We start from the raw sequence: 22,500 nt of genomic DNA on the forward strand, positions 1-22,500 counted from the left end.
GCACCGAGCTCAGAAAGGTGCCAACGTCTTCATCGCCCCTCAAAGGTCAAAGGTCAGCCAGGGATCCTCTGAGTGATTGACAACGTGTGTGTGTGTGTGTGTGTGTGTGTGTGTGTGTGTGCGCAGAGCTGGAGGAGCAGACTCGCAGGGCCCTGCAGCTGGACCAGGAGAGGAAGCGGGCGAAGGAGGAGGCGGAGCGGCTGGAGAAGGAGAGGCAGGCGGCGGAGGAGGCCAAGGCGGCGCTGGCTCAGCAGGCAGCGGACCAGATGAAGAACCAGGAGCAGCTGGTACACACACGCGCACACACACACACACACACACACACACACACACACACACACACACACACACACACACACACACACACACACACACCAATCACAGCTCCGAGCCCAGCTGGTCTCCTCACTGAGGGATCTGAGGGTGCCCTGATGACATCATGATGCTGGAGTTCTTAGGCGTGAGATGAGCAGCAGAAGAAGAGAGGACCTGAACGTCTCTTGTCTCTTCTCTTCCAGGCGGCTGAGTTAGCAGAGTTCACTGCCAAAATCGCCCTGCTGGAGGAAGCCAAGAGGAAAAAGGAAGAGGAGGCAACAGAGTGGCAACACAAGGTAACCTGTGTGTGTGTGTGTGTGTGTGTGTGTGTGTGTGTCTGTGTGTGTGTGTGTGCGTGCGTGCGTGTGTGTGTCTGTGTGTGTGTGTGTGTGTTTGTTGGTTACATTTTGCTGTATCATCTGGTCCAGGCTCTGTCGGCACAAGACGACCTGGAGAAGACGAAGGAGGAGCTAAAGACGGCCATCACGTCCCTGCCGGCGCCGGAGCACGACGAGCACGACGAGATGAGAGAGGCGAGTGCCGAGCTGCTCAGCGACGGAGTCACGAGCCACCGCAGCGAAGAGCAGCGAGTCACAGAGGCCCAGAAGAACGAACGTGTGAAGAAGCAGCTACAGGTACAACAGGAGGAGATCCTGAGGAGGGTCTGGGTCAGTAGGACCTGGAGGTCAGATTATTAAAGTTCTTTCTTGTTCCTCCTCTCTCTCTCTCTCTCTCTCTCTCTCTCTCTCTCTCTCTCTCTCTCTCTCTCCCCCCCCCCCCTCCCCCATCCAGGCTCTGAGCTCTGACCTGGCTCAGGCCCGCGACGACACCAAGAAGACGCAGAATGACATGCTGCACGCCGAGAACGTGCGGGCCGGCAGAGACAAGTACAAAACCCTGAGGCAGATCCGCCAGGGCAACACCAAGCAGCGCATCGATGAGTTTGAGTCCATGTGAGCCGGGAGGGAGGGAGGGTCACAGCTCACAGAGACAGCAAAGGACAGACGAGAGAACGAGAGAGAGAGAGGGAGAGAGAGTCTCGTTGCCATGTCAACGCCTGGCTTTCATTGTAAAGCTCTAAACCTGCTGCCACCCTGATTCTCGCACTTTTCCTTCCCCTGGAGAACGAGAGGCCAACGGGCTCTGCAGCTTTAGCCGCCTCCCCCTCAGCCTCGCCAAAGCTCCGCCCCCGGCAGCGGTTGGCCAATGACATCACTACCCCCCCCCCCAAAAAGCTCACAATGCTAAATCAGTGTGGAAAACAGCAAACCTGAGCTTCTGCATGTACAAAGAGAACAGTTCACATGTCTGCATGTAGGAGAGAGAGACACAGAAGAGACAAGCAGAAAGAGGAATTGTTTGATTTTATGCTTTTTAACCGAAAGACAAAAATGGCCATTTGTAGCTTTTTGATGTTGCCAGCAAGCTTTTGCCTGTAGAGCTTTAATATCTGTACTTTAACTTCTGTCAATAGCTGAAATCATTTCCTTTTCAAACTTTTTGTTGGTCTCATTTCATGGCCGTCTAGTTTGAACTCCGCCGCTTCACCTTTTACCGACTTCAAGCACAGAACGGCTGTCAGATGTTCAGAAGGAGCATTCTAAGAAGGACATATGCAAACTAAATTAGCTAATTAAACAAACTGACTGCTGGCTTCTCCGTCCATTGAGAAATCTGTTGGAATATATATTTTGGCTCCCAATAAAGATTACATTTATATTTCCTACAATGCAGCCGTGCTCTTCAGGGTGATGATTTAGGCTAAAGTTCGACAACGGGTCAATGTAAACAGAGAGAGAGCGAGAGAGAGTGAGAGAGAGAGAGAGAGACACACACACACAGACGGGAGACAGTGAGGGACATCTCTCTACTGCAAACCCTTGAACTCTTCCTCTTCAATAACACACACGGTGAAACGTCTTCATGGGATAAACTTCTCTTTTGTCTTTATTTTGGTTTCATTTAACCACTGTTGACCTGAACAGGACAAATCATTGAAAAGCAACAAACCATTACTATTACATCATCATGGAGCCGTCTCATTGGCTGTGAGCCCCTCCAGAGAGAGAGAGCAAGAAAGAGCAAGAGAGAGAGAGAGAGAGCGCACATCGCACTGCAACGCACAAGTACAAGAAAGACTTCAGTACAAAAAGTACAATTCAATGGTTTTCTTAAACAAAGATGGAGTGGTATTAAAGCACGCAGGTCCTAAAGGCAGCCAGGAGGCGTTACAGCAGCCAATCACAAGACAGCACATTTGGATCCCTCATTTTGGACGCCTACCATTTCTTTGATCACTCTGTAAGAATCTGCAGCGTGAAAACCCACGGAAATTACACACGTCCAGGCAGTAATTATTCATCATTCATGGCGGCTCATCACACAGCACATGGAGCAATAAGCCATCAGACTCAGGATCAGTCTGGGCTCAGGATCAGTGGTACAGCGTCGGCCTGCTCAGAGACGCCACTCTGCCCATCAACATGACACAGAATTACAAAAATACATATTTAACACATTCATGATAATAGAAAAATATTTCCCCTCTTAAATTCAGTATGGCACAAAGGTGTGGCCACAGGAATGTTTACCAGGGTGGGGCCAGAGCACCTGAACACTCAGTGGGCTCAGTGCTGACAAAGAGGCGTGTGTGAGCTGGAGATGTTTGGCTTTAGCAGGTCTGTAGTGCTGCTACATGTCTTCTACTGCTCAAAGACAGAAGCTCTGTACGCCACGATAAAAGCTACATGCGTCTGCAGCTATCTGGTAAGCTCTGAAGCTATCTGGTTAACTCTGAAGCTATCTGGTTAACTCTGAAGCTATCTGGTTAACTCTGAAGCTATCTGGTTATCTCTGAAGCTGTGTGGTTAGCTCTGAAGCTATCTTGTTAACTCTGAAGCTTTCTGGTTAGCTCTGAAGATTTCTTGTTAGCTCTGAAGCTATCTGGTTAACTCTGAAGCTATCTGGTTAGCTCTGACGCTAACGTGGCCCCGCTGTACTGATGTAACCTAAGAGAAGCTTTAATCAGCTTCAGTTAGCGCAGCTTTAGCCTAATCTCTTATTTTTCCCTTTTATGTTTGACAACACTGTGCACTTTAACAAAGTTTCACTTCACAGACGATACAAACAGTAACATAAAGTTCAGTTGTGCACCGCAGTAATCCAGTGGTTACAAACGCATTTGATGCTGCTGGGAAAGAATCTAAAGCTCCCTGTCATAAATATAAACCAACAGTACCAAAGGTGACACATTTGGCCACAATACTTAATATTCAACTCGAAACATTTTTTCTTTTGTATAAATATTCTCATATAAAACAATGATCTTGTTTAAGTTAATAGGATACAATTTGTATCAACAAAGCGAGAGAGGCATCCTCGGGTTCCATTTGGTGCCAGACGGGCAAACGTTTGCAAAAGTTTTTCAGAAACACAAATGATCTCATTGATGGAGTTCACCCTGAGTAGGCGGAGCTTAATAGGCTGAATATTGTGTTTAGCTTTTAAGGCAGAAAAGCAAAGACAAAGGCCAGGGTCATATTTGACACTTTTAAGATGGCTGCCGTGTGACTTCTGCATCTGCTCTGCGTTTCCCGACGATGGTGCCGCTCATACTTGGCTTACATGACGGTGTTTACATGTCAGTGTTCAACTCCACCAGTGAGACTTCCTGCTTTAAGAAATATGTTAGCAGAGCTGCTGGTTTGTGAAGTAACTCTCTTTTCTATTGTAAACCCAAAGGATCTGCCTCTTTTCCAAAAACCCTCTAGTGGTTATTCCTCTGTGTTTCAATGTAACCACCCACACAATCTCTCACACACATTAAAAACAGAAATAAATTAACACGTTTAAATTAAAACAGAAAAAGTAAGAAAATAAAAAAATGTCTGAACTGAATGTGTCTGAACTCTGTGGGACGTTTTAGGTGGCAATATACATTTAATGCAAGTAAACATGCAAAAAAAGATTTTGGATCAATCTTTGTAGATCAGTAGTGACAGCTGCGGCTCCTGCCAGAGGAAAGCCGATGTCACTCAGAAGCAAACAGCTGTGTGGGGTTTCCAAGTGGACTTTCTGCAGACTTACTTTGTGGGTGCCGCTGCTTTCACTTCCCTACAAGGGAAATCCACAGAACTCCCCACAGCTGCTGACCCTACATCTTTTAGAGGAAAGACGCCCTGCCAGTGTCCACAGAGCCGCTTCCACCTCAGAGCGCAGCAGGAACACACTGAGACGTAGCTGTGGATTTGTCTGATTGGCTCTGTTCTGTTTTTAGAATCACACTCAGACTCAGTGTGTGTGAGCTCTCCTCCCACACTGACATGATTGCCAAAAATGAAAACAAAAGCAACAAAAGAAAGTGCAGAAACAGAATATTACAAAACAACAGAAAATAAATTAAAATGTACCAAATAAATAATAAATTCAGATTAACAACAGTCACCCTTTGAAACACAGTGGACGCCTCTGTAAGCTCACGAGTGTTCCCACACACACACACACACACACACTCACACCCCACCTTACCATAGACACACTACCCTGATCGTAAGTGCTGTAATAGCAGACATACTGATAGAAACGTGGCAGCTTTGGGATTTCCCTTTACGAAAATATCATTACAATGAATGAGACATCTTCCCTGCTATGAAACTGTGGTGACAACACCCTTTGCTCCTGCTTGTATTCAGTCTCACTATCTGGCAGCGCTATAAGCAGTCCATGACCTCACCAGCTTTAGTCTTAAAGGCAAATCCAGGCGAAGAGTAACTATGGAGATTATTGCAAATTGGAGCGCAGATCAGATGAAAGGAACTCAGTAACCAAGCTGTGACTTCTCCCTCAAAATGGCCGCTGCAAGCTCCTGGGCATCGTTCACATGAGGGTTCCTGGTCATCACCACCCTCACCAAATCTGGAGGGAAGATGCCACACAAATTGGCAAACACCCTCTCCCTCAGGTCCTGGTAACGACCCAAGCCAGGGGGCTCTGGGCGCTGAATGGAGGACGGGTGGCTGGGTGGGTTGTTGTTGGTTGGAAGAGGAAGCTGCAATGATGATGTAGGAGCTCGTCTGCTCCAAGGAGAGTGCCAGATCTTGTCTTGGGGTTCTAGAAGGTTCTGGAAGACAAACGGATCAAAGCAAGGCTCGGGGGGCTGCTGGTAGTGGGTATCCCAGTTGGCCAGATGCTGTGGTTGTTGGTTCATTCCCGAGTAGCTCACCCTGGAATGCTGTGGTGATCCTTTGTAGACTCTGGGGTCCTGGAGACCACTTTTCTGCCAATATGAGCCTGGCAGATTGTGGCCCACAGAGGAGGTTTGAGAGTGGGTGTGAGCAGTGGAGGTCTGGGGTGGAGGTTTTGCAGGAGCTGTGTACTCTCCAAAGTAGCCCAATGAGGGAAGTTGAAAGTGACTTGAGAGGTAGGCTGAAGGCTTAAAGGGATGTGCAGGGTGAGAGGGGAGAGAAGATGGAGGGTCTTCTGAGCCAAACACAGGTGGTCTGCGCAGTGGCTGAGGCAGAGGATAGCCATGAGGAGCGTGCTGACGTAGATCAGAGGAAGCATGGCCAGCAGCCTGAGTGTACGGGCTGCGACAGTGGTGATGGTGATGGTGGCGATGGTGCCACTTCAGACCATCGTCTAATACTGGTTCAGGGGAGAAAGAGTCAGAGCTGACACTGCCATCGCCGTCAGATAGCAATGATCCAGCTTGCAGGTCAGCTAGACAGAAACGTTCAGGGCTTTGAGGTACCACCAGACTCAGGCTGGAGTAAGACTTTACTAAGGTGCTGTAACCTGGGTCAGGGGACTTGCACCTGTTGTAGCTTTGAGCCTGGCTGGGCCATGAAGCTCCAGCAGCCTTGGGTCTGGCACCATAGCCTCCCCCAGGGTGCTCCCATCGATCCTGGCTTGCTGAAGAAGGGGGGCCCCCTGGTGCAGGATTCCCCAGGATGCTGCTGCTACAGCTGCTGCTGCTGCTGCTGCTTCCTCTGCGGGTCTCCACTTTGGGCTGGATCCATAGCTTGTCTTCCATGAGGTCTGCATAGGAGCTACGCGGACTCGGGTTCTTTGGGGGGCCATGACAGGGGTCTGCCTCTGCTTTACCTCCTGGGTGGCTCTTCACCATTAGCGCATCCTCCAGCAGGCTTCTGGAAGGTGCTGTTGAAAATTTGGCACTGGCTCGGAGTTCATCAGCCACAGCGCGTTGGGGCTGGCAGCCTCTCTCAGGGTGGTAGAACTTACACTTGTGGCCATAAGTGCACTTTTTCCCTGATGAGTAAAACAATACGGTAAATTTTCCTGAATGACAGAATTGTATGGTGACTTAGTTTGAACTAGACGAGGAAATGTAGAAGGTACATCATTGTATAAGTTACCATAAGGACATGGCTGCTTCCTGTGCTCAGGCACAACTGGCTTCTTCCTCAGGAAGTTTTCCAGACTGGGCCCATGGCGACCCAGAGGATCATCTGGTGGCATGAACCTAAATACGTAAATATAAGTTATTACAACATCATTAGTGCCACTTTGTCAGCAGAACATCTTCATTATACCAAAAAACACTGAAAACTCTTTGATAAAGGCATAGACACACAAACACTCAAACAAAGCATGAGGCTCAGTGTAACACACAGACCTGACAGGCTGAGCTTTGATGGACATTTTACAATCCCAAATGATCTGTGACTATTGAGAGGATTTTTGAGAGATGTAGCTTTGCTCTCTTGGAATTTTAGAAGTCTCATGAGATGATTTTGTGAAATGACGCTTAAATCTCCCAGAAGTCATAATTAAGTCTCAGTGTTGCATATAAATATAAATCCCTCTCTGGTCACTCTCTTCCTTACTTGTCATTGACAAAGGAGTACATCAGCAGACGCTCATCAATGAATTTCTTCCATTCTGGTTTCTCATTGGCCAGGTCGCGGTAGTTGTCATTGGAGACAATGATGCCATCTGATTCATAGGCCAGTTTGACGATGAAGCGGTCGTCATAGCACACCACCCGGCGGCCCTGCACACGGCGAGAAGGAGTGAACACCAGGATCTTCTCCTTCTCTAACCGGCGAAGGATCTCCTGGTCTGAAGGAAGACAAACAGTGAGAGGGAAGTGCGTGAAATATGGGAAACAATTACCAATATGAGAAGGAAAAGACATCCACACAGGCACACACACACACACACTCAGATGTTACCTGTGATGGGAGCATCGGGTCGGGATTGCTCCTTTCTCCAGGCTGGAACAAACACAGTGATGTCACGATGTCCAAGCTCGAGGAACCAATCAACAGCCAGCTGGATGCCTTGACAGGAGAACACCTCCTTGTTTCCATGACTGCAAGGGTGGAAGAAGGTGTTTTGATAGGTGGTTAGTATAAATATATGAACCAGGGTCCTGTGTCCTAATGCGAACTTTACTTTTGAGAAGATGAGCGTTTCTCCTTCATGAGAACAAAGTACAAATCAGGCAGATGTTTACATCTGATTTCGCCGGAAACTCGTCTGTCTCACCTCATGGCCACATTGCTGCCATCTACCACAACAGGCCGAAGGTTTTCTTTATCGTCCAGCAGCTGAGATGAACAAAGCGCCCGACATTCCAGAGAGGAGGTGGAGGAAGAGGAGCAAGCCAGGGAGGAGAAGGGAGACCGGGAGACAGCTGAGCCTCCTCCACCTCCGTCTCCTTGCTGCTCCATCTCTTTTTTGGTTCCCAGTTTGACCAGTTCTCCCAGGATGTCATTGATGAGTGCATCTGGGCCCAGTTTCCTCAGCACCAGCAATACCAGATCCTCAGAGTAACCCAGCTTCAGAGCAAACTCCACCTTGGTGCGGCAGTCTGTTACAGGGTCAGCTGGGGGTGCTGTGTCCAGCTGTGGGGGGTCTACTGGACACACATTTGGTTCTAGGTCAAGCCTGACTGACTGGCACACCAAGGAAAACTCCTGAGGGGAGGAGTGAGGCAAATCTTGGTGAGGATTTAGGGATTCAGATCCAGAGCTGTTCTGGAGGCGTTCATCTTCACTGTCAGAGATGGCGCTCTCCTCAGAGAAGTTACTGCAGCTGCTACTGCTACAGCTTGAATGAGTGCTGCAGCTAATACCACTGCTGCTGTTACTGCTGTTCTGCCCTTCCACCAACTTCTCTCCAGCCTGCAGGGCTCCTGTATGATGAGCATTCCTTCCAGCGCTCAGGCAGACCTGCCGCTCAGTGCCTTCCACGTGGAGGTAGTCCAAATCCAGCCCCAGGCTGAGGATGCGGCCTGTCCCATCCTCCAGATGGTCCTTCAGGCCCATGAAGCCGTCTCATACATCCAGCCCTTCGCCCGCCAAGACCTCCAAGGCACCTGACCGACCCCACTGTTACTGCTAATAACTAACAGCTCCCTTAGGATTCCTGGGAGGGAGAGACAGTAAGTGACAGGTTAGTTTCCTGAGGGCAGACAGACACATGGTATATAAGTACATCAGAAGGTAAGTGAGGCCAGACAAACACGGTACCCTAACCCATCTGACATCTCAAGCTGAAATGATTAATGTGCTCACACTGTGCAAGACGACTAAACTGATGCAAACAATCAAAGATGTGGACATATGCTTCATCTCCTCTGTCCACATCACTCAGGCCATGAGTTGCCTTCTGCTCTTTGTTCTTGTAGCCAGAGGGCTGCTGGGATATTTGCAGTGTGCTGACTCACTGAGCGTCAGACAGCTCAGTCGGGAAGTTGACTCGTTTTATCGGACTCTGTAACCCCCAAAGGTTCATGAAGACCAGGGGGGTTTGTGACAGAACAAAGGGACTCAGTCAGGATCGGTTGAATTGATTGAGAATCTGTGCAATTCTTTCTATATGACATGTTAAAAAATCTTTCCAAACATGTTTTTCGTCATCCTCAGCTTACATGCACACATTGTCGCTGAAACGAGGTCTTGGAATCTCTTCTCCAAGTACCGGAAAGCAGGGGCCCCTTAATGCCCGGACCCCCAGCGTCCAAGCTGCCGCACCACTGTTTGTCACCATTAATGCCACAAGAGAGCCGGAATAATTTAGTCCTCTCGCAACAAAAGAGGCACAAAGGGAAAAGAGCGAGAGTGAGCATGTGTGTGTGTGTGTGTGTGTGTGTGTGTGTGTGTGTGTGTGTGTGTGTGTGTGTGTGAGTGTGTGTGTCTTTAGGTGGGGGATGGGTGAGGTGGGGGAGAAGTGTGTCTGGCTTGCTGTCCTTCAACAATGCAGCTGCCACCCAATCTGTCCTCCTGCGATGGTCGCATTGTTCGCTCGGCCTGAGCGATGTGCACAGACGGTGGCTGAGGCTATTTAAACCCCCTGACCCCCGACACACACACACATGCACATGCACATACACTCACACGCACACACACACAGTCTTTGTCACAGATTTCCAGACAGAAGAGTCAGCAGAAATATGAGAGTGACAGTGTAAATATGGTGAGAGAAGTAAAAGTAAGGAGGGATCTAAGGAGCCAAAGGGAGGAAAGTAGGGAGGAAGAGAAGGAAATGCTGATGTTTAGCTAATGCTACAAGCTATGGTTACATTTGGATTTTAAAAAGTTCTAAAGTAGAGAAGAGAAGAGTAACAAGTACAATATTATCCTCTGAGATGCAGAATGAGAAGAGGAGAACATCTCCTTCTTCAAACCACGGAGAAGTTCATCACTAGTATGGTGTGTGTGTGTGTGTGTATGTGTGTGGGTGTGTGTGTGTGTGTGTGTGTGTGTGTGCATGCAGGAACGCAGGAACACAGAATCACAGCCCATTACTCCAAATTGTATTTTTGGTGAGAAGTTGCTGGACGTTTGGTGTCCAAGTCCAACATGAACATTACACCTGCTAGCCAAAGTTGGAGTAGCAGCTAAACAGCTCAGACAGAGTGAAGAGAAGAGAGGGACCTTTGTCCTGTTGTACCATGAAGATCTCTGCTGACATACAGGAGATATGATGAAATATATAGACGGACGAAATGCAAAGAATAGAGAACATTTCAGGTTCTGCTCCACGCTGAGCTGAGACCAACAGATCTGCTCTCCTACATGTATGCACATGTGAACACTCAGTCAATCGCTCCATTCCTTGGTCTGAAACAAAGGTAAGATCCTGAGCACCTGAAGACGTTCCTGTGATTCCTTTCCCACAATGCATTAGACACACAACCACAGGCTAGCACTCAGCTTCTGCAGGTAATGACGCGAAATTAGCTTGATATTTCCCACAGCATCTCGTTGCTTTCTTGAGTTTACTTAAGGCAAACTCACAGTCTCTGCTTCTAGATCAGTCAGTAGACCTATAGATCATCTTGCAGAGGGCCCAGAGCTGTGAGCGTGTTCCCATCCCAGTGAGCAGATGCTGGACCTTGGTGACCCAGCCGGCCTGCAACACTCCTGCCCTCTGTGTGTGTGTGTCTAAGTGTGTGTGTGGTGGTCCCGGGTTAGTCCCCTTGGGTCCTGAGGTGGGTGTGGGGGTGCTTGGGGTATACATTGCAGTGAGTTCCCCTGAGGCCAGACCCTGACCGCTCCCTCAGGAGCCCCACATGGCTGCCATTTGCTGGCGCGCTTGGTCCAGGGGGAGCCTGAACGCACCAGTGAGGAGGTGGGAAGGGGACAAATGGTGAACGAGGTGGGGGTGGGGATGGGGGGGACAACAGATGCCGACTGAAGCCACAGGGGGCCCCCCTGAAAGCATCCAATCTCTCCTCCTTCCTCTTCTGCTCTGCTGCAACTGGTGGTGTCCTGATTCACCCTCAGGTTCGTGTCGCTGCTTCAGAACTGAACCACTCAGAAAGCTGCAGAAGAAGAAATGACCTCCAGCCCTGATGTGGAGTCTGACAAGTCTGATCTCCTTACCACACAAGGAACATGAGCAGCTGATGAGACTACTACTGTCTGCTTCTCTGGCAGGTTGTCTGCCATACACCAATATGATGATAGATGAAAAGGAAATTATTATTATGTTATTTTACATGATTGGTGTCTTTGCAGTACAGAGATTACAGTGGTCAATATTCCTATGGGGTCATATAGACTCTGCCTGTCTGCCTGCCTGCCTGTCCATCTGCCTGTCTGTCTCTTGTCCTCCTGAGCTGTGTCCCGTGTTCCTGCTGTAGTCTCTCCATAACGTTCCAAACCTCTGATAGTGCTGCTCTAAGTCATTCCATGTATTACTGTTTGTTAAGTCCTGTTGGTTCTGTGTAAAGGTTCTCAGCTGATGGTGACGGTCCAGTGGTCCTAACTCAGTTTCGCTCTTTAGAACAGAAAGAATATCAGAACCTTCTATTCTCCGTTTCTCTGTTAAGCAGGCATCACACAGGCTCATCCTTCAGCCCAGAGCAGCCAGAAACCTCAGCACAGACGCTCTGGAATCATTCCCATCAGACCAGCTGTTGTGGAGCTAAACACTGTGACTACACACACCACAATAAGGCCAACACACAGGTCACACTCATGAGATATGAACCTTTGTTGTTTCCCTCAGTAAACGTTCAGACATGTAGCCAGAGGTCTTTGGTCAAATGTGGATTCTTTTTAATGTGAATGCTTTAATTGTCTTAATCTAACAGCGAGGTGCAGAGGTGAAGGGAACATAAGAAGACAGTTATAGTGAGTTTAGGACCACAAACCTTAACAGGACAGAGAATCAAGAGTTGGACCGGAGTGAAGTGAATTCAGGTCAGAAGCTTTACTAAGACTCAGCCAAAGCTCAAGGCCAGGTAGGAGTTTCTCACTAGATTACTAAGCAAAGGACCGATTTGATTCCATCTGAACTATGTACATTCATAACAGCAGAGAATCAAGCCAAACTTACCACAGAGCAGCTGCCGTCGCTCCTCCGAGAGCAACTTTGGTAATTCCAGCACGTCAGACGAGCTTCAGGGAGAATTCAGCCAAAGATAGAGCCGCTCACAAAACTCCTCTCTGAAACAGAAACGTGTATCCAGGCAGGAGTCAAGAGAGCAGCAAGCTTCCAGCCCCGGCAGAGCGACTTCAGCAGCAGCAGTCCCAGCAGAGCGACCCCCGGCTAGAGCGGCAGTAGTGCAGTGAGGCACATTCAGCAGTGTGAGTGTGAACAGATGGACTGTAAGAGATCTACCATCCTCTCCTCACACCCAGTCTGCCCACTGGCCAATAGGAAGGCAGGAGCCTCACAACACACACACGCACACACACACACACACACACACGTCTCACTTTCCTGTCTCCACCAAAGCTTCTTCTGCTACTATACACACCAAAGTCCCACCCCCAAACATAAAAAGGGATACTAAGATCAGCTATGACAACCCTACCCCCTCCACACACACACACACACACACACACACACACACCAGGCCATCCGCCGGGCTTGAGCCATGAATGGACGAGGAGGCGTGTGTTGACAATGGTGGGGAGGGGGACACAAAGGCGGCGGGCAGCTGCTTGCAGACACACCAGGCTCAGGGCCATTACACACACACACACACACACACACACAAATATAGATACATGAACAGAGAGAGTGAGGTGGGGAGGGGACAGGACCCCGAATATGAGCCTTGTGGAACACCTGGCCCACTGGGGACCGCGGCCTCTGTTGACCTCTTTGTTTCGGGGGGGGGGGGGGGGGGGGGGGGGGGGGGGGGGGCTGCTGCTGGTGTGTGTGTGTGTGTGTGAGTTTGTAGGGGGCGGGTGCTTGGCTCAAACAATGAGACACATTACGTCAAAGTTGTGAGCGCCCCCATCTGGATGTTAGCACTGTAATTTTACTCATGGCTTTTATTTCCAGCTCGCTGCGACTCAACATCACTCAACATCTCTGATCCACTTACTGCCATCAGGCGTCTGTACGCTGACATCACCACGTACACACATGGGCTAAGCCGGGCCGCTCCTCTGTGGGTACGGAGAGCAGCGACGGTTCCCTCCTCAGGTTTGCCCCCACACACACATTTGTGTTATCCAATGGTTTAAGGAAGTCACAAGGTTTCACTTTTGTCTGTTATCAGTGCGTTACCATGATTACAGCGAGCAGCCTGAGACGCCAGAACAGAATATAGCACAGCCTGAGACATCACCTGTAGAGTTGTATTGATCGCAGTAAAAAGGATTGTATGTGCACAGGTGTGTGTGTGTGTGTGTGTGTGTGTGTGTGTGTGTGTGTGTGGTGGGGGTAGGGTTGTCATAGCTGATCTTAGTATCCCTTTTTATGTTTGGGGTTGGGACTTTGGTGTGTATAGTAGCAGAAGAAGCTTTGGTGGAGACAGGAAAGTGAGACGTGTGTGTGTGTGTGTGTGTGTGTGTGTGTGTGAGAGAGTGATGTCTAGCCTTCTTCTTATCTGTTTTGAACAAACAGGGCCTCTAACATGATGATGATAGAGGCCGATGTCCTTGTTTCCTAGACTTTACTGTGATCTGCGTTAAAGCAGAGACACGTCGTCACACGCTCTGAGACCTGCGTGACCCCAGGAGCATCAGGAACATTTCACAATAAAATAAATATGATGATGTTTGTGTGTGTGTGTGTGTGTGTGTGGAACAGGCAGGCACAGGCCTTCAAGCCTGCTGGCTGGAGCTTCCATTACAGTTAACACCTCTTATATGCAAATCTTGGATAAAGGTCATAATACTGACAGGACGTGTTCAGACACATTATCCAGCCTGCCTGCACTTCATTTGATGATATGATCTTCAACTCAGATGATGCACCTATTAAAGCATTCTGCAGGTTCTGAGGGAGGAAACATGGAAGTTCATCAGTAAATTGCTGATTTGTGTGCTCCTTATCCAGATGTATGATGTCACTTACACTTGCATGCCTGTTGAAACTCCTCCTCCTCTTATGTTGTGATTAAGGCAATTAATTATTCATACATGCAAGATAATGCAAACGAAATCGGTACGTGTGTATCAAAGTCTACTTACTGTGAGTTAATAAAGTACAACATGTGACTGACAGTGACCTCCAGCTGCTTCCCCTCACACACACACCTGTGAGGCCATGTGCCAGGTGTGTCACATCTGTATGTGGATGTAATGCTGCATCGCCCACTGTAGTTGTATAGTTGGTAACTGGTAGCACGTGGTCACACAGTAGAGGTCAGGTGTATGTATGTGCTGTGATGAAGGCACAGGTGCAGATCAGATGCATAAAGGCACAGGCCTTTAATAAGAGTAAGACAGAGAGTTTAACAGATTATAACATTTACATGTTGGAATCGGTTTCAGTTGACAAAAAAAAGTCAAATTCAACATGAAATTGCAAAACTGACTTTCCCATCTCGTCAGATATTCTCAATCAATATTTTTATTGATACATTATCACTGAATTCTAATATTTTGGGATTTGTATAAAAGGGGCAGCAGCGGTACAACAGCAGAGTTTCTCTACAAGCATTTCAAACTCCTCTCAGTCAACTGGTGACTCATTTATTCCATCAGAGTGGTTAGAGGATCAGACCGCTCTGCCTCAGTCGCTCGTCCTCGCCCCTGTTTGACTCACAGTGACTCCTTAATTGGGGCTCAGCTGACACGTTTTCCCCTCGGGGAGAAGGATCCTCGCGGACCATCTGCTCCTGGTCGCGGGATAAACAGGTGTCCTCCTCCCTGTCGCGAGCCCAGCAGGACCCAGTGAAGCTGCTGTTTGCCTCAGATAATCTGAGCCGCTCTGTGTGACCTATCCGACACTTCTATCTCAAACACAGCAGGAAACATATGGAGACTTTCAGCGGACGAGCCGACCACCGCTGGCCTGAGATCCACTCTGGATTTCATTTTCAATCCAATCTTTGATCACACGGTCAGCGAGTTTACAGGACCTGAATCAGCATTGGTAGGATTCTGCCTTTCTCTGTATATGTGTGATGTGTTGTGTAATCACAGAGCGTCCACCTGCTGACAGGACACGAATAAATAAATGTATAGATGTGTAATCTAGCTTTGTTTCTGTGAATCTGCATCCACTCAGTGTTAACAGATTCAGTACAAAGTTCACATGATGCTTTAAACTTTGCTTTATTCCCTTAATGGAAGCATCAACAAGCATCAGTGTGTCAATGTGTCCTGTCCCTCTGAATGTATACTGAGTGGACACAGAGACATTGTTAGCCAGTGTTGAGTTAGAAATGTAGGACAATCTAAGCAGGGATAAAGAAAACTGCAGTCAATAACACAGGGAACCCAAACACACTCCAGTCTGTGTGCTATTAACTATGTTTAATTTACATACATACATATACAGTATATACATATGGACAGAAAGAGTGCTTTGTGCTAATTGTCTCTGTTGAAGCAGACACACTCATACAGAGGAATGAGATCATTTAGCAGAGGAGGGAAACATAAATGAGTTGTTTTGTGCCCATTTCTACTATCTGTCCCTGTGGTTTTACACCACTTCATTTGATTTCAGCCAGTAGAAGTTGGCCTCACAGTTTCTTATGATTGTTCTGCATTAACATGTATGGAGTATAGAACAAGTCCAGTGCTGTGAAGAGGGAGAACTGCCAGGCTCCAACAGAAGAGGACACAGAGGGTGAAGGAGTGCCAATGAACAAACACAACTGCTGATTGTATAAAGGAGCGGCTCGTCCCTTCACCTGCCTCAGCTGCAGGGACCAGAGCAGATCAACCAGGAAACAAGAACAAAGAGCAACATACGGCTGAGAGAAAGAAGGAAATTCATAATGGAGGCAACAAAAATTCACAGAACCAACAGCCTCCACACATGCTGCTACCTATGGTAAGGACAGACCACATGGCGTGTGTGTGTGTGTGTGTGTGTGTGTGTGTGTGTGTGTGTGTGTGTGTGTGTGGAGGGGGAGGTGAGGGTCATTGAGAACCTAAAGTACAAAAGGTTGGCCTTAGGCCTAGTGCCCTCAGGGTCACTAAAGGAGGCAAGGTGGCAGCATGACACACACACACACACACACACACACACACACACACACACACACACACACACCACCTGCTGTGTGCACAGGCCCCTGCCTGGTGTAATAGAGATGGATTGTCTTAGCAGCCATACAAATCCAGAGGTAACCGGAAGCCACATTGGTGAAATTTACTACATAACTCCGGCCTCTGTTGTCCAATTAATCATCCGCGACCCCACAGGAGCACCAGGAAGCATCACCAACATGTCCCTCACACACCAACATGTCCCTCATGTGGTTCTGGAGCAAAGCTTCCTGTCAGAGGTCTGCTCCAGAAAGACACCATCAGACAGATAGGGGTTATCTGGGAACGTTCCAACAAGAAACAAAGTAAGGTTATGGTAATTTATATTCACAGCTATGGTGCTACTCTCTACTACACTTATATACACACACACACACACACACACACACACAGCTCCCTGATTAAGTCATGATGGATTGTCCCAAAGTGGCACGACCTCTTGAGATGGTATAGCTGCGTGTGTTCTGTGTGTGTTCTCTCTCTGTGTGTGTGTGTGTGTGTGTGTGTGTGTGTGTGTGTGTGTGTGCTAGCTAGGTACCAATATTTGTATCAAGTACTTGGATAAACGTTGGTGCATGCACAACTTTATTTGTTCATATTCAGACAAATGTGTAATTGCATGCATGTGTGTGTGTTTGTGCACATATGTGTGTGTGAGACACTAAGGCGAGTGCCGGGTCACAGGGGTCAAGAAGGAACAAAAGCAGGGAGCAGCTCCCAGCTGCCGGGCCAAACGTCACCCCTCCCTCCATCCCCTTCTTATTCAATGGGAACGTGCCACTGTCCACACACACACACACACACACACACACACGTGTGCGCGCACACACACACGCTGGTCATGTCTGGAGCTTGCAAAGGAGGGAAGAGGGCACATGGGGACATATGCAGCACGGGATAGATGAATATGCAGCATCATCTGCGCACACACACTCACGCACGCACGCACGCACACAACACACAAGCACACACACACACTGTAAAGCTTCAGAGTGAAATATCCATAACGGTTGTGGTTTATGATGTTTTGTACTGATTATGGTGGAGATTAACTATGAATATAACTGATGTCAACTGTACATCCTGTTAGATTTGCACTATATCTTAATCTGTGATACATATTTACGTTGCATTTGTGTCAATATTTCTGTAAAATACAGAAAACTAACTCTTCACTTTTAAACTTTGTTCAAACCTTTTTTATTCTTTTTTTTTTTTGTCACAAAAAATAAAGTAGAATGAATATGAATGAATGGGATCTTCCTTCGGCCAACACCAGCCGTTGCTAAGGAAACCACGGTACGCTGTACAGTGTTTGGGCACCAGGTAACCCGGTCACGCGTTTATCGACAACACCTGAAAGCGTCTCCTGCAGCTAGCACGGCAGCTAAAGCTAGCAGAGCACCAGAACACCAGAACCCGGGAAAGCTTCGGGTCCAGACAAGGATGTTAATGCCGCAGGTTCGTGTCCCGAGGCCGGAGCCGCAGCTAACGGTGAGACATGTAAACCTTTACTGGCTCACTGATGTTACAAGCTAAGTTTGTTTGAGCGGAAGTTGGTCAAATGGCAGCTCAGAGTGTTGATGTGTTGATATAAGTTGTGCTGTTGCTTCGGGGCGTTACTTTGCTTACTGGAATGTTGTGATTCAGTATCACCGATAGAGGGCGCTGTTCAGGGGAACCGATGAAGCTGGCATTCCACTCTAAACTTGCTTTGTCTGCTCTGTCAATCAATATTTCTGTCTCAACCAAAACCTATTTTTAGACATATTGTCTAAAACACAGTGGTCCTGCTTCTATTCTGGACACTTATTTTATTGTTGTGTGAAACTTCAGTGTGAGGCTTGGGTACTGTAGCTGGGTCTTGACCCTCAGAGTTCAGATGAGGGCGCACTGTAGCTGGGTCTTGGCAGGTGTTGCTGGCATCATGTATCGCACTCTCTTCCAGAAGCGTGAGTTCCACATGGTGGCGGTTCGGGAGCCCTGCGGCCATCTGAGGGGGGCGCTCTGGCGAACCAGGTGCTGCATGCTTGGGGGAAGGTGTGTGTAGTCCTGAGGCCAAAACTCCCCCAGCTGGATCAGAATCACACTCATGTCCCTGTGGACCAGGGCCTGGTGCATCCCCATCTGGGAAACCCACAACACAATTCTTACCTCACATTGACCAGATTTTGTGGTAACACACTGTAAAACACTACAATGGATGCAGTCAAAATAGCATTATGAGTAATAATAACTGTAGTAACGGCTTTGTCCTTTCAAGAAAACGGTTGCCCCACGTCTTTCTCTGTATTTCTCAATATTATGAAGTATTAAACGTTAACCTACACTCAGAATTGTACCCCGCCCAGCTAAAAACCTATTGGACATCAAATCAAATGTCTACATTCGTGAGACCCCACCTGCCAATCATAGCCCCTCTCCACTGTGTTTGGTAGGAAGGCGTGGTGTTGGTCCGGGACCTCTGACCCTGACCCTGAACCCGGGGTGAGGATGACCATCAGCCTTCTGCTCAGCTTCATGCGGGCCTCCACCAGCTCCAGACGGTCTGTGTGTGTGCGTGTGTGTGAGGGGCGGGGGGTCAGACAGAGAGAGTGGTACATACTTAACAAAAGCTGTTTTAACATCGTGTCAGAGAGAATGGCTCTATTCTGCAGAAGGCTCTATGTTAAGAGCTCTTAAATATGTTTTCCAGTTGGTTCTCACTCTCGACTGTAGTCCTGAAGAGTCCAAACCCAAGTACCATCTCAGTGATCTGAGAATGACTGCCTTTTCTGTATGAGGGTTCAAATAATCAGTACACTCCGAAAGTACTAACCAATAGCTCTGGATAAGGTTGCTGCAGTTTTCAAGGTTCCCATCAAGTGGCAGTGTTGCATCAATAATGCAGCTTTACAGGCCTGTGGCACAGATGAACTAAGTGTGTGTGTGTCTGTGTGTGTGATTACCTGCTTGAAAAATACCTGTGTCATCCAAACATTCTAAACTCCAGTATATAAGTGTATGTCAGTAATAACAACGGACTCACCTTCAAATGGGCTTTCTTCTACTGGACACAGCTTGGTGACATTATCTTGTGCAGTAACTGAGGCTAAGCTACAACATATCTGGAACTTCTAAACACTTCTAAATGCTTTATAGATCTACTTTGTCCACTATAGCAATTTCCTCCCAAAAGCAGTTTTGGACTAACATAACAAACAGCGAAGCAAATGATTTGACTACTCTATTAACATCGCTAGCAATGATCCGGAGTGTCTGACCTTCACCGGGTATGTCGTCTCTGCCGTGGATGAAGAGACTGTAGCCGCACTTCTGCTCAAGGACAGAGGGCAGAACATCAGTGACAAACTGACACAGAGTGTCCTCAGAAGCTTTGTCTGCGCTGTGTGCCTGGTAAACCACGTAGGCGTCGTACACCTTCGCATCTGGAAGATGAAAGGTTCAGAGGTTTGTCCATCAGAATCAGAATCAGAATCGCTTTATTCGCCAGTTAAGTTAACACTTAAGAGGAATTTGCTCTGGTCCTTGGTGCGTACAGATAACATAAAAAGACAACAAGGAACAACATTTAAAACAACATATACAAACAGCAGCTAGGGAATAATTAAATTAAAAACACACTAAATGAAATAAACTAACTAAATGAATTCTGATGAATAAAGTGTTAAAAAGGTGCAGGGGTTTATTGCAATAAATTAACTAAATTAACTAAATTGAATACTGTTGAGTAAAGTAAAGTGAACGTGCAGGGGTTTGTTCTGAAGTCAGTGGAGGACCCGGGCCTTATTGATAAGGCCCACTGCAGAGGGAAAGAAGCTGGATTTGTAGCTGAAGAAGAAAATATGCAACCATGTCCAAACAAATGATGCATAGTTTCTCCAGTGATGCTTGACCAAAATGTGAATCAATCATTTTTTGGGGGGGATTTTTTCAAAACGTGATTTTCAGGTTGTTTACATGCAAGCTAGGTGATGGACTTTGTTGTTTCGGCGTTCTGAGATCTTTGCCGTATGCTTCCCAGGTCCTTAGGCCTTTGAATGGTCTCATATGGAACCCTGTTCTCAGCACACTGTAAAGCCTCTAAGTGCAGTTGGATACTAATATGTTCACTTGTGAACGTGTTTTGTCTTTGACGTTGGACCCTGAACCGTTGTAGAAGCAGCAGAGAGAATGTAGTGGAGATGCACATGCAGGGAAATGAATACAACCTGTCACTGGGACTGTCCTCACCGTCGTGCTGACTGAGCTTGATGCAGCGTCTAAACAGAAGCGTGAGGTCGATAGCAAAGCACTTGACGATCACTGCCACTACCACGCAAATGAACACCACACACACTCCTCCAATGACCAGTGGAACGATGGAGTCTGGAAAAGAAAGAAACCAAGGCTGACTGGTGTGTATGTGTGTGTGTTTGTGTGTGTGTGTGTGTGTGTGTGTGTGTGTGTGTGTGTGTGTGTGTGTGTGTGTGTGTGTGTGTGTGTGTGTGTGTGCTACAGAGCCGTGAAAACTGTCACAAATGTCTTTTTTTATTTTGTTTTTGCTGAATGTGTGTGTGTATGGGGGAGGGGAGGGTTCTGCAGCTGAATCTTGCTCTGGTGGACAACAGGGAGTGACATTAAAGATATTAAAGCTTCTTTCATCCTGACTGACCTCTGGGCTTTAGAGTTAAAGTTTTAGACGTCGAGGTGAAAAGGTTCTTGGCAAAACATTTGAACTTGGTCTGGAAATGTTGAGTTGAGACGCTTTCAATGGTCAGGACTGCAGTGAAGATGACCTTCTGCTTCTCCGTGAAGCTAACAAAAGAGAGTATGTTATAGGAAAAACTCCAAAATGTACGATGAAAAGTTGGAGCAGCTAAGTGGAACTACAATGATCACATATCCATCAACAAGTCTTGTAAAGTAAAGTATTCAGACAGCTTACTGTACATTCTTAACCATGTGAGAGTCCATTTAACTCCTTGCTCTACATCACACTTACTTTTTGAACGTTTGACCTTTGACCCGCATCCCGTTCTCCAGCCATTCAGCTCTACACTCCCGCACGTTCCTCCCACAGAAAGCTGAGCAGTTCAGGATCATTCTGGAGCCTGAAGGCAACAGAAGGAACAATTTACTGTCCAGTCTTTGATGGTCCAGCTGTGAATAAAGCCGTTTGGAATTTAGTGACCCACAGACTCACACTCCTTTAAGTGTCACTACAAGTAAACCAACTTCAGGGAACTAGTGGTTTTTCAGCATCTCAACTAGCAGAGATGATGGTTTGATTGAGTTTCTATAGTATTTCAGTATTAAGCAAGAAGGACTTGACGTTGACACGTGTGTGTCGACATCAGTGGCTAAGTGCAGACTTCTTGGTAGTGTACATGTATGTAGCAACTCTGGGAAGTGACAGCTCAGGAAGAAGAAGCTTATCTGCTCTAAAGGAAGCTGAGGCGCTGATATGGCTGCAGACCTGCATATCATTAACCACATTGGGCTTGTTGTTTTTTGGCTGTGTCACCTCCGAGTCTTGATAGCTGCAGGTTGCTTATCTGTGTTCGTTCCATGCCTGAAGTCTGACGCACTGTGAGCATCAGTAGCAGAGATCTTCATGTTGTTTAGATGTTTTTGTAAGTTTGTCCTGTGGTAGGATCCACCAGGCCGACAGATGCTTTTAGTTTTTACATTGATTTTGACCTAGATAGCTGCACTGCAACGGCTTTATGTTTGACTGTCCTACCTTCATCTGCAAGCTGCTCCTCATTGGCTGGAGAGATGATTAGTGGTGGATAGACGGCAGCAGGTTCTGTGAAGCACAGATCATGTTTCCTTCATTTCTCTTGTTGTGTCTAACATCCAAGAGTTTTAACCTGTGACAGTGCGGAAGCCTACAGAAATATCACTTCACTCTTTACTAAATATGTCTCATTTAGTCAATACTATCACTTTTTAAGGTTTTGTAGAAAACAACTACAGTTTAAAAGAATACTCACAGATTAACACAGCTAATGTACTCAGCGTGAAAAGTAGACTCTATATACTCTAAGAGAAGAATGCGATCTTCACTTAAGAACCCATTAACGGTACAAAATGTCCTCATAAAGGCTGTAAATGTTCACTCGCCTCTCAGCTCCAGCTTTGTGGAGCCTGAGGAGTTGTACACACGGTGATTGTGTTTCCATGTACAAATGCAAAAGTAGTCGCCCTCATCAGCTTTAGTGGCGTTATTCACTCTGAGGTTGACTTCATGGCTGCCTGGGAG

General features: G+C 47.3%; 3 protein-coding genes across 5 annotated transcripts in view; 1 reads left to right on the plus strand and 2 right to left on the minus strand.

The window, feature by feature from the left end:
• The window catches only part of LOC142988616 (radixin), a 19,282-nt gene extending 17,749 nt beyond the window's left edge, over window positions 1-1,533 (plus strand). For both annotated transcript variants that reach the window (XM_076137834.1, XM_076137833.1), the window contains 5 exons: window positions 1-17; window positions 127-287; window positions 519-611; window positions 744-950; window positions 1,108-1,533. The exon at window positions 1-17 is cut by the window's left edge and continues 114 nt beyond it. In XM_076137834.1, coding sequence (XP_075993949.1) covers window positions 1-17; window positions 127-287; window positions 519-611; window positions 744-950; window positions 1,108-1,272 — 643 coding nt within the window. In that variant the 3' untranslated portion in view covers window positions 1,273-1,533. The remainder of the gene's footprint in view (window positions 18-126; window positions 288-518; window positions 612-743; window positions 951-1,107) is intronic.
• Window positions 1,534-1,848: 315 nt separating this feature from the next.
• On the minus strand, window positions 1,849-9,099 carry LOC142988617 (putative ribonuclease ZC3H12C). Its single transcript, XM_076137835.1, has 5 exons — window positions 7,825-9,099; window positions 7,509-7,648; window positions 7,161-7,395; window positions 6,690-6,796; window positions 1,849-6,582 (listed from the first exon to the last, which is right to left on the minus strand). The coding sequence occupies exons 1-5, from the start codon at window positions 8,604-8,606 to the stop codon at window positions 5,132-5,134; spliced, it is 2,715 nt and encodes a 904-aa protein (XP_075993950.1). The 5' UTR covers window positions 8,607-9,099; the 3' UTR covers window positions 1,849-5,131.
• Window positions 9,100-15,332: 6,233 nt separating this feature from the next.
• LOC142988623 (interleukin-1 receptor-like 1) overlaps window positions 15,333-22,500 on the minus strand; it is a 9,907-nt gene continuing 2,739 nt past the window's right edge. Inside the window, exons 4-11 of one of the 2 annotated variants that reach the window (XM_076137841.1) lie at window positions 22,362-22,500; window positions 21,979-22,044; window positions 21,238-21,346; window positions 20,908-21,050; window positions 20,487-20,621; window positions 19,517-19,681; window positions 18,656-18,801; window positions 15,333-18,380 (exon numbers count right to left, since the gene is read on the minus strand). The exon at window positions 22,362-22,500 is cut by the window's right edge and continues 12 nt beyond it. In XM_076137841.1, coding sequence (XP_075993956.1) covers window positions 18,132-18,380; window positions 18,656-18,801; window positions 19,517-19,681; window positions 20,487-20,621; window positions 20,908-21,050; window positions 21,238-21,346; window positions 21,979-22,044; window positions 22,362-22,500 — 1,152 coding nt within the window. In that variant the 3' untranslated portion in view covers window positions 15,333-18,131. The remainder of the gene's footprint in view (window positions 18,381-18,655; window positions 18,802-19,516; window positions 19,682-20,486; window positions 20,622-20,907; window positions 21,051-21,237; window positions 21,347-21,978; window positions 22,045-22,361) is intronic. The other variant, XM_076137840.1, reaches the window with a different exon arrangement.

The sequence above is a fragment of the Genypterus blacodes genome, unplaced genomic scaffold, assembly GCF_046128005.1.
Source record: "Genypterus blacodes isolate CSIRO-AG114 ecotype Tasmania unplaced genomic scaffold, CSIRO-AGI_Gbla_v1 ptg000337l_1, whole genome shotgun sequence".
Taxonomy (NCBI): domain Eukaryota; kingdom Metazoa; phylum Chordata; class Actinopteri; order Ophidiiformes; family Ophidiidae; genus Genypterus; species Genypterus blacodes.